Here is a 12,075-nt window from a genome sequence, read left to right on the forward strand (position 1 = left end):
TTCAATAAGATGGACACCTAAATAACAGCTTCCCTGACCGGCCACAGTGTGGCATGAGGGAAGCTGGCTGATTGAAGTTAATGCAAAATATGCTTACTACAGGTACAAACTGAGGGGAGTAATGGCTTTGTAAGGCAGAGGACAAGTGGCAGTCATTGCACCAGAACTTGAGAAGACACCATGAGAAATCACTACATGAGAGGGCGCAATGGCACGCTGGCAGAGGTCGCCGCTTGAGACCACAAGGGGCACTGGGTGAAGTCGCTGTGTGAGGCAACAAGGGATCACCGGGGGAAATCACTGCTTGAGACCAAAAGGACGCACTGTGGGAAGGCACTGCCTGAGACCACTATGGCGCGCTAAGGGAAGCCACGTGTGAGATCACAAGGGCACGCTGGAGGATATCGCACCATGAGATGACGAGATCACAAGGACGCCCTGGGGGATGTCACTGCATACAAATATGAGACTGCACTTGGGGAATGTTACGGCATGAGCAAATGAAGGTCTGTAAAGTCACTGCACAAGACGATGGTAAACTGGGGAAGGGACGGTCTGAGAATCTGCTGCCACATTAGGGAAGGTTACTACATGTTGATTTGCTTATTAATATAGGGTTTTCCATAGAGTAGACATAATCCAGAAGCGCTTTACAAGGATATTGCCATAGAAGGGCAAAGCTATTTAACACAAAGTACATTCAGCACTGCATGGGGACAGCTGAAGTAACTGCAGGAGCACACTGGATGCAGTTAATATAGGTCATACAAACTGGAGGCATTGGTCACTGAGAATGCGGTGGTACAATGGAAGCAGTGACACACTGTTCCCAGAAACTTCATGGATACTATGGTCTGAGTCAGCGCATGGACAAAAGTAACTGCAGCCACAAACCTGAAGCAGCGACTAAAGGGACACATTGATTTCAAGGAATTTGGGAACACTGTTAGCAGTGACAGCAAGGAGGAGGAGTCTTTGTTTTCAGAGACCTCTGTGACACATGGGAAGCACTGGCTACATGACGAACTAGAGACTATACAGGAAGCATATTGGTCTCAGTGACTTCAGAGACACACTGGTCGCACTCGTAATGAATGCAACAACGCTGGAAACAGTGAATCCAGGGATTCATTAGAAGTAGCTACAGCAGGGTGCCATGTTTTTAAGAGTTTGATAGATCTGCGAAGTTAAGAATGACCGAATGGGACTTTCCAAGAAGGTGAGGAAGTCTTCCAGTTTTTAGTTGAAACCGGCAACATTGCACCAGTTCCGTGCTGACACACTGTGTGATCCTAAACACACCAACTGCCTTTCAGGGCATATCTGCTCAGCCATCACGGCCCTTAACCATGAGACTTAAAGAACAAAATCCTTTATATATCATGACAAAGTGTCCCTGGACTCCTCACCATTGCCCTCTCGCCGCTGACAACGCCCAGACTCTGGGTGATATTCCTCATAGTCGTTGATGCACAGACACAGGAAAGATCCCTCCACGTTCTCACATAGTGCTGTGCCACATACTGCCACCATCAGCTCACACTCGTTCATATCTGGAACACAAGGAAGAGAGTTAGAGGTGTGCACTAGTTATTTTTGTGTTTATTTCGTTTTACACTGCCACCACCTTATTACCTCGTAATCACTTCAGAACACTCCATTAAAAATAAAATTTGAATAGGAGTTACTGATGGGTCGAAATAGTCAACATAGTGCGGTGCAAATAGGTATAGACCGAACTGAAGTTACCTGCACTACCAAGGATGTGACCTAAAAGCTAGGGAGGTCGATCTCAAATCTGGGGAACGAGTTCGAGACTCGGCAATGGCACTCAACATCCTGTGATTCTGGGCAAATCACTTAATCTCTCCGTGCCTAACAAAATAAACAAAAAATGAATGTGTCCTTGTGTAACGCAACTGGTGCTCATGTAAAGCGCTCTGATACCTTCAGGTCAAGTTCGCACTATATAAAACTCCGGGGAAAAAAAACCTAAATGAAAATAAATGGGTTGCTACAGTCTGGATAAAGGGTAAATAGCCTTCCCCATGTCATCTGCAAAGGCCAAGCCCATTCATTCTTTGCTTACTAATTGTTACATACTTATTTGCATGATGAACTTTTCAGTTTTGCATGCTGAAAATTAGCAAAGTGTGCTATAGACAACAGGATCATGAAGCTTCCATGTTTCATCAACCTGATCTGCTATTGCAAGATGTTGTGGTTTTCCATGACCTGAGATCCATTATGTGTGTTGTTGGAAATTTGCCCTTTCTGCAAGGTCACTTCAAATTGTTTGCCTTTTTACTGAACCTGATTTTTGTTGGCTGTAGAAGTCTGTGCCCTTTACCCCTGCTAACCAGTGGTAAATTGCTTGTGCTCCTTCTTTCAAAACTTGTATACTCCAGATTGCATATGTAACTTACCTAGAAGTCCCTAGTATACGGTACCAAGGTGTAACTTAAAGGTCAAAAGTGGACTGAAGCACCTATTGTGGAATCCACTACAGTGACGATGTAAATATGACTGCAGGCCTGCCACCAGTAGCCTGGCTGTGCAAATTCGATCCCATTTGAAAGGCCTATACTTTCCTTTTATATATTTGTAAGTCATCTCTAAGTAGGCCTTATTGCTTATAAGTGTAAAAACAACAGTTGATGGACAGTGCTTGCAATGTTCAACACTCCGTCCATCATCCCCTTTGGTTTTGCTTTATTGCTCATAAGGGCAGGGTATTTAAAAGTAGGACACGTAAAAGTTTGATGCTAAAAATGTCCTTACCCTGCCACCCGCAGACCCTTGAGAGGTGCCCCCTATTCCAGAGTGCTCCCTGATCGGTCCTATCTGCGCTGCCTATTACTTGATCCCTCTCCAAATAAGTTATGTATATGTGTCTTGAGCTCGAGAACTGTCTGCAGTTTGTTTTATTTGTATCACCCGCATATATGGCTGGTGTTAAGAATTGGTAAATATGCTGGTATTTTCGTGATGATGATCCTTATTCTCCCACAGGTCATTGTAGGTCGGTTGCCCGATTTCTCTACGAAAACCCTAATAAAATGTATTGTTAAAACAAAAAAAATGTCCTTACAGTGAAAATGACTGCAAAACTATTTTCACTATAGCAAGCTTAGTAGTTCCATATTTAAACTCTGGGTTGCAATATTCAATACTTATCCTGCATCTGAGGAATAGAACTAGATAGAAAAATAATTAAACAACTATTTTTATAGTTGTTACAAATTCAATTCAATTGTGAGGTCACATTTGTTCTAAATATTATGGAAAGGTAACTTTAAAAAAGTTACCTTTGCCCTACATGAAGCCCCTGGAAGCTAAATCTGCATTGTGTTTTCCCACTGCAGCCAACCAGTAATTACCATTAAAATAGGTGTTAATAATATGCGAACCTGTTCCCAGGAGCAAAACAATAGGCTGATATGAATGGGCAGGGATGACCATATTGAACTTGACAAAATATTCAAGATTCAAGGGGGCGGGGGGCTCGGAGGATCCTTTTTGACATTAAAGTGCCAAGTCCTATTAGAATGTCACATCCTGTTTGACAGGACTGCTGGGGCTTTTTATATGACACTTGGACACATTTTAACGTGACCTCCCATGTTACAGGCAAATGTAAGCTGACTCCTGGGCAGAGCTCTTTTGTAGTCTTCCCCACTACTGAGGCCCAAATCACAGTGTGCCTCTTTTGAAATTACAGTGTCACAGCCTGTCTGGCTGCTGAAAGCTCAACATTGCTATACCAAATTTCTGTCTCTGAGTTTGTTGTGGGTACAGGGGCTGCATCAAACTACATTTGACTGTTAAATATAGGACTATACTGGAATTACCATAGTACAATCCCCCCTCACACACAACCAGCCCGTAGAGCCCAGGTTTAGTGTGGCCGAAGAGTTCATCCATCTTGCAAATGTCCAAAAGTACACAACTTATGAGTGGGAGTTTTGGAGGTTAGGACCAAGGATCCCCAAGGTCTAGATGGGCACTCGAGTTGCACAACCAGTGGCACTGGGACGGCGGGGTGGAGAGTGCAGGGGCCCAATGTTAGCCAATGGGGCTAAGGGGGCCCTTCAGTAAGGGACTGCTTAGCGGCAGGCAAGTCGGGGGTGGGAGCAAAGCTCCTGGGGTTAAGGTCAGCACTACAGGGGCCAACAACCAGCACAGGAGCTGCACCACCAGTAGTACTGGGGCGGCAGGGTGCAAAACGGACGTCAGGGACCCTGTGCTTTTCAATGGAGACCTTCGGATCTGTGAAGTTGCTGTAGGCTCGGGCAGGGAGACTTCCTGAAGGCGACCACTGGCTGTAGAGGTAAGTTGGGATCTTTGGGGGAGGCCTGGACACCGTCGGTTGGGCCACCCAAGGCCGTGGGGCATCAGGTGCAGGGATGTCTTCTGGCATTAGGTTTTCTACCAACTCCAGTCTGGAGGGACCCTTCAGGTTGAAGATGCAGGCATCGTCTCAAAGCTTAAGGGAGGTCAGGGATCACCAGATCCCAGGTCAGGATCATTGGGGAGACCTCCTTGGGGTGTTGGGCCACTTGAACGCGGGCCATGGGTGTCAGGTGCAGAGTGGTGGAGAATAGCGGAGTCGCCAGAATCCGGATTCTGCGAGTCTTTGCTTGAGCAAATCCAGTGCTCACAGGAGACAGAGTCTGTAAGAGGGTTGCAAGACAGGTCCTCCAGGCTCTGGGGGTTGCTGGCTAATGGACTCGCCGGGGTTCTTGCTGTAGGCAGGTCGTAGGCTGGACATGCTGGTAGGGCTGGGGTCCAAAGCAGTTGGTGTCCTCTTCTTCTTCTTCCTGGCTCAACATGGCTCTTCGGTCCTTCTTCTTTCTTCCTCGAATCTGAGGAGGCAAGGTTCCGGATTGCCTGTAAATTTTAGATTTTGGGGTGTTTAAAGGGGTGTGCAGGTCGGGACCACTGGGTACATTCCTTGGGGTGGGTACACCCCCTATAATGCCACCCTCCAGTGGGAGGGGGCATGAGCCCATCCCTAATTGGCTGAGTCCCCTCATCTTCAAGATGGAGGGGACTGAGATGTGTGCTTCACCTCGCCTCCCCCACTTGAGGGGTGGGGTTGGCAAAGGTGGGAACACCCCTCTTCCTAGCTTGGTTTTCTTGCCGTTTCTCTGGCCAAAGTGGGAGGCAGAACCGGTGGGAGCCAGTTGCTGGTGCCGCAAAAGGTAGGGATAGCTTCCAAAGGCGGCAGGCCTTTGAAGCTTCCCCTTCGTGGACCCAGCCCATCCTGGGGAAGGAGACATGACACCTCTGCCCAGGATGGGCTTTGTCTCTGGGCCTAGAGAGCGTAGGCTCTCTACCCAGGGCTCCAAAAAAATGTCTGGTGGTGGCAAATGGTGGGCAGCCATTCAGGAACCACACGAGGGCTGGTCGTTTTTCAGGGTGCATCTCTAAGATGCCCTCTGATTGCATTTTACATTAAATCCCACACTGGCATCAGTGTGGGTTTAATGTGCTGAGAAGGTTGCTACCAAACTTCCCACATTCTAGTGAAGCCATTATGCAGCTGTGGAGTACGTAATTACCAACTCCCACATCATATACTCTTTATAGCTTTACTACCATTGCAATGTCTAAGAATAGCCTTAGCCACTGTAGGGGTACAGGGGTCATGCCACTGTACCCTCACCTGAGGGCAGGTGCAACCTGTTAGAGGGGTGACTTACCTAGGCCTCAGGCAGTGGATTGTAGGTATGGCACACAGGGATGTGTGCCATGTCGACTCTTCCCTTTTCTCTGCACCAAAACACGCAGCCTACAATGGCAGTGTGTGGGTGTTAAGGTACAGGGCCTCTAAGGGTGGCACAATAGGTGCTGCGGCCCATAGAGGCCTACTCTGGTCACAGTGCCCTTGGTACCCATGGCACCTTTTAAAAGGGGCTTGTCTGTGGCCAGAGATGTGCAAACTGTGGGTACAAAGGTACAGTTTTGGGAAAGAACACAGGCCCTGGGAACCTGATTGACAGAGACCCAGGGCACATCAAGTCTGGTTGCATCAGAGGTCAGGTAAAAAGTGGTGTGGGTATGCCCAGACGTGGGTCCCTTGCTCACTTTGCCACTGGATTCAAGCTAGCCTGGCTGAAGAGGGCCGTTATCCCAAAACCGGTCCCAGGATGCTTGTTTCCGGTCCAGGGAACACATGGCTTGGCAGTTCGGTATGGACTGTTCCCATGAGGCACAGGGTCAAGACTGATTTGCATATAGCTGTGTCTGAACTGGGGTGGCAAAGTGAGATAAAGAATGATGATGGATTCAACCCAGATCTGTGACTGGGAGTGAGTGTTTGAAAAGTTTCAGCACTCCGTCCATCATCTCCTTGTGTCTGCTTTGTTCGCCCTAAGTTGGCAGGGTATGCCCAGACGTGGGTCCCTTGCTCACTTTGCCACTGGCTTCAAGCTAGCCTGGCTGAAGAGGGCTGTTAGCCCGAAACCGGTCCCAGGATGCTTGTTTCCGGTCCAGGGAACACATGGCTTGGCAGTTCGGTCTGGACTGTTCCCATTAGGCACAGGGTCAAGATTGATTTGCATATAGCTGTGTCTGAACTGGGGTGGCAAAGGGAGATAAAGAATGATGATGGATTCAACCCAGATCTGTGACTGGGAGTGTGTTTGAAAAGTTTCAGCACTCCGTCCATCATCTCCTTGTGTTTAAAAAGTGGAGGGTAACCATGCACAAAAAGGGCACTTTCCTACAGGTGGTGTATAGCATTTTGACACGAAAAGCTTGAAGCTCCCTTACATGACGCACCAATGTTATGGCGACAGGGAACACTATCTTTAGGAGGAGGAGCCGCAAGGAAAAGCTATGAGAAATCTCAAGTGGAGTGTAGATCAGAAATTTGAAGACCAAATTAAGGTCCCACTGTGGCTTGACAAAGGGAGAGGGAGGAAACAAATGTTGTAAATCTTTCAAAACTAACATACCAACTTAAACAATGAGGACTGATAGTCAACCCCTAAAGGTACCATTTAACTGTACCCAGAGCAAGGCCTTGCTAAGCTAGGGACAAAACAAACAAAACATGTCAAATATTTGCCTGGAGGGGTCTCTTTGCCGAGTACCGCACCAAACCACAAATTTGTCCCAACACACCGATACAGTTTTTGTCAAGGGACACCTGGCTGCCAAGATGACATCAACCACCTCCAGAGAAAGGTCTAAGGTGTTCAGATGGCACTGCTCAATCTTCAAGCATGAAGATGGAGATTGCGAAGTTCCTGTTGCAGAACCCTACCATGCTGCGGCAACATGAGGGGAAGCCTGATTGGAGGACAAATGCTTATGCCCTGGAGTTCTGTACACCAAACTCTCCCTGCCCACTCCAAGGCCACTAGGACAACTTGGGCCCAGGCAGACCTGATCTTCTTGAGAACTCGGGGCAGGAGTGGTATCGTGGGAACAAATACAGGAGTCCAGAGGTCCACTCGAGGCGGAACGCTGCTTCCAGAAAGAGATGCCTTAGAAACTCCAACGCGCAGAAGTGCAGACAGTGTATGTTCAAAGCAGTGGCGAACAGATAGAACCAAGGTTCTCCTCATTCCCAGAAGAGACCTCGCACCACTTCTGGGAGTAACTGCCACTCCGCTTGGACCAGATGGTTAAGCTTATCCGTCCTGGTGTGCAATGATCCTGCTGATTGGTTCACCACAAGGAAGTTTCCTAGGTGATCCAGTCATTTCAAGCGGAGCATGGCCTCATGGCACAGGATCTGTGTCCTCTCCTCGTCCTGTCTGTAGCAGTACCAGATGACAGTGGTGTTGATTTGTTTGATTGATTTGATTTGTAAGCTTATAAAGCGCGCGAATGCCCGCGGGCGTCTTGGCGCTACTGTTAGATGCACTTCAGGTTACTGCAGAGATGCTGATCTAGCTTAACAGGGGTACAGCCATGTTTTGACTGCCTTTCTGAAAGCAAGAAGCGATGGCTACTTTTTATATTGATAGGTAAAAGGTTCCATAACTTGGTTGTCCTCAGCAGGAAGCTTCTTCCTCCCCACCTAACCTGCTTGTACTTAGGTACTTGGAGAAGTTTTGCGTGAGTGGATCTCAATCTTCTTGCTGGGACATACCATTTGAAATGAGTTCTCAGGAACTGTGGTCCTGAGCCATGGAGTGCCTTATATGCCAGACACAGGGACTTAAATGTTATCCTCTTGTCCACTGGCAGCCAGTGAAGGGCCTTCAGTCTGTGGGAGACTGATTTGGATATAGGAATGTCTAACACTAGCCTTGCTGCTGCGTTCTGGAGACGTTGCAGTTTAGTTAGATATTGGGTTTGAATCCCTGCATATAAAGCGTTGCCGTAGTCCAATCTGGACAAGGCGAGCGCCATGACCACTGTTTTTCGTGAATCAAGGGGGATAAACGGACATATTCTTCTGATCATTTTTAATATATACCAGATGGAAGAGGACAGATTGTTGGTCTGGGCGTTAAAAGTCAGTTTATCATCCCGAATATAAATCCGAGATTTTTGACTTTACCTACTGGCATTGGGCAATCGCCCAGACTGTCAGGCCACCATTTGGGGGAACAGAAATCTGCGTTAGGACCCCTTGATGTTGGACTCACAGAGACTTCAGATCCCACGGGAGAGCCTGCATATCGCACCTGGTTTGTTTGAGCAGCAGGATGCATGAGGACATCAGCCTAAGAGTTGACCTAATTGAACTCCAGGACCGAGGCTGAAAGATCTGGATCATAGACTGAATGTCCTGAACTCTCTTTCCCGAAGGAAATGCAAAAAGTGAACCATGTCCAGAATGGTTTTGATGAAGGGGAGTGTATGAAAAGGAGTCAGGTGTGACTTCGGCACATTGATACTAAACTCGTAAGACGACAGGATGTTTTCCCTAATTCAGAATTGGTTGACGACTGCCTGGGCGAGCCCAAGTCCAACAGCCAGTCGTCGAGGTAGGAGAAGACTGGTAACTTTGGCCTCCGAAGATATGCTGCCACCACCTCATCACTTTAAGACTAAAGGTGAGCAGAGCAAATTGAAAATCCTGTCTCATCATGAACCACAGGTAGCGCTGATTGCTCTGCAGGATGGGTATATGGAAATAGACGTCCGGCAGGTCCACAAGTTGTGGGATCAGCTCTGAAGTTGAACAACTTCTAGAGCAAGATAGAGAAACATGGTGCTGCCCCTACACCTTTTCAAGAGAGTGTGAGTGGTCAGAAGTGGCCGAGTCCCGCTTAGATTTCTTGTGTTTTTTCTTCAACTTACCTGAAGACTTTGATCGAGATTAAGTCTGACCTCTGAAATGACTCTTGCGACTGCTGGAGCTCGAACGGGACAAGGACCGAACTTTCATCTGGGACCGGTCTTGTTGTGGAGTCTTCCAGTGCTTGGCTATGTAGAATTTTGTCTTGCAGTCTCAGTATAGCCTTCGGGTCAATTGATGAACAGTCACTGCAAGCCTGAGTTGTGGCTCAACCCCAGGCACCAAATGGAAATCTGATGAGGATCTGTCACTCACCTGTCATTTTTGGAGGTGATATATCCCTTGCACACTGTGAAGCAATTTTCTGATCAAGGTAAGCAGACAAGAAGTAGCTCTAGATCCAACATCTGATGGTGGAAAAAGAAAGGAACTGAAGTCACTGTGTGGGTTCTATATGAAAAAGTGGCACTAAGGAAGCTTTTTGACCAAAGTTTTGACACCTTTTCACTGTGGATAGTCTATAACTGTTAGCAAGCTTTGCCCCACCTTATCCATCCAAGGAGGAAGAAAACTCCATTGTGTTGACCTGAAAATAGCCTTAAGCTTCTAGACTAATTCTTTTGGGGTTTCTCTGGGTCAAAGAAAGAAAAAGCGGTGTAAAGATTAACCATCCCTAGATGGTCTGTGCTTTACATAAAGATGTGCTATGAATTAGCCAAGACACATCCTCTGGAAGGCCTGTAGGTTCATTCCAGCAGGACAAAAGCTCCTACCATTGCGCTTGCCAAGCTGCTATGTGGGCGTAAGTTCACATGTTCATGACGCACTACTGTTTGGATAGTCAGGTCCAACGGGAGATGCATTTTGCCTGTTCGATCCTGCAGGATTTTTTGGCCTAAGCCATTGCACAGATCCACCACCTGGGGAGGTACTGCTTTGGTATCCATTCACAAGGTGAAGCATTTGTGATTAGAAGGATCCTTAAGTAATGCTCTTTCTGGTGGATACACTATCTGACTTCAGATTTCTTATCAATCCACCCTTCTCCCCATTCTGTGGAGTATGCTCCTTTTCTTAATCTTAAACAGGTTCCCTCTAGGGATCTACACACTGTCTAATCTGATTAATAAGGGCTCAGCATATAATCGTGCAGATAGATATAAGAAAAAAAGTTATGTTGAGGCACAGAGATGGCAGTTACATGTGGCTGCAATGTTATTTCCAGGATGGGACAGAACCGACGCAGAGCCGCATGACGCTACATGCCGACACACGGGAATTGTTGAGACAAAATCTTCGGATCCAGTCTGGCACCTGGGGGTATTCACAAGGTGAGGAATCTGAAGTTAAAAAGAGGATCCACCAGAAATAGCATTAATGAAGGCAGGCAACTTGTTCTTTTCTCCTGTTTTAGCTAAGCCTAAGGTCACCTCACTTACTAGTCACAGGGAATATGTTTATGCCACTTCAACTGAACGTTGCGCTACTGTTCTATTTCAACATATTTATTCCTTAATGGAAAAAGAGAAGTACCTAATAAAAGGCTTACTTGCAGGAGAATTTACAAAATGGGCGAACTGTGTAATTGTATTCATCAACAGCAGAATCTTTGTTTTGCGCACCCAAGAAAGAGCAGGACCTCGGTCTTAGGCAGTTTTGTCATGGGGAAGTTCAGAGCAAAGATGAATTGATAAAAGATGCTTGGGAAAGCAAGTTGAATGCTTTGACATTCTTTGCTGCCTTCCTGATTTGGGGACATGAACTAGAATGAAAATGGAGAGGAATGTTTAGTAGGGAGGAATGTGGAACAAAAGAGGCTGCTTTGAATCAGGTTTTCCTGTGAAAGACACTATATGAATTAACTCATTCATAAAAGTTGATGTAACTCACCTACACAGCCTGTGCCCTGGGGATTGAGCTCATAACCCTGGTCACACAAGCAGCGGTATGATCCCTCAGTATTTTGACAGAAGGACTGACTTCCACAGAGAGTCTGGTTAACACACTCATCAATATCTGCAAAAAGGAGATAGTTTGTGTTAGGCAATGAAGTGAAGTGAAAAGCACCAGCAAGGGGTGAGCAGTGAAATTTCAACACCACTGAGTAGAAGACACACACATTGATGGTAGGATCACTGATCACACTAAGGGATATGAGTACATGCTTATTGTAATGGGCAAAAGCAAACACTGACAGCTTGGAGTATGATCAAACACTGAAGGATGGGTTACATAATGATTGTGAGGGGAAGAAGCACACTGATGCAGAAAGGCAGAAGCATACACCAGCAGGATGGGGTAAGATCACACACTGAGGTATAGATGTACATATTGATACTGAGTGGAAGGATCACATCCTGAGGGAAATGAGTACGTATGGACACATAGGGGACAAAGCACAAACTTACACTGTAGAGGAGCATCACGCACTGAGGTATAGGAGTACACATTGACACTGAGGAAACTCTTACTCTGCCTCACTTTTCAAAATAATGTTCTCACCAACACAGGCTCCTCCAGCAGTTGCTGTCACCTGGAATCCTGGCTGGCAGCCCATGATGCAGCGGTAAGAGCCCAGAGTGTTCTGGCATCTCCATGACCCACAAACAGCATCACCATAGTCTGAACACTCATCAACATCTGTGAAAAGACAAACAAATGAGGAAGATTAACAGGGCTGAAACAGAGAATACGTGTAAACCTACAGCATAATATAGAACACGGCCTGAAAGGAATCAATCACTGAGAGCATGGTACTCAACACCACTGAGCAAAACTGTTAAGGTTACTCATTGTCGTTTATCACCACCAAAGAGCAGGAGCATCAGCACAACTGAGAGTGGCTGTTTCCTTCCACTCACACTATCCAT

The 12,075-nt window shown here is 46.7% G+C and overlaps 1 protein-coding gene across 1 annotated transcript in view; it reads right to left on the bottom strand.

Moving 5' to 3' along the window:
* The window catches only part of LTBP2 (latent transforming growth factor beta binding protein 2), a 1,878,832-nt gene that overhangs the window by 287,233 nt on the left and 1,579,524 nt on the right, over positions 1-12,075 (bottom strand). Inside the window, exons 23-25 of the mRNA XM_085626762.1 lie at positions 11,708-11,845; positions 11,096-11,221; positions 1,410-1,553 (exon numbers count right to left, since the gene is read on the bottom strand). Coding sequence (XP_085482888.1) covers positions 1,410-1,553; positions 11,096-11,221; positions 11,708-11,845 — 408 coding nt within the window. The remainder of the gene's footprint in view (positions 1-1,409; positions 1,554-11,095; positions 11,222-11,707; positions 11,846-12,075) is intronic.

The sequence above is a fragment of the Triturus cristatus genome, chromosome 9 (assembly GCF_964204655.1).
Source record: "Triturus cristatus chromosome 9, aTriCri1.1, whole genome shotgun sequence".
In the NCBI taxonomy this organism is placed as follows: domain Eukaryota; kingdom Metazoa; phylum Chordata; class Amphibia; order Caudata; family Salamandridae; genus Triturus; species Triturus cristatus.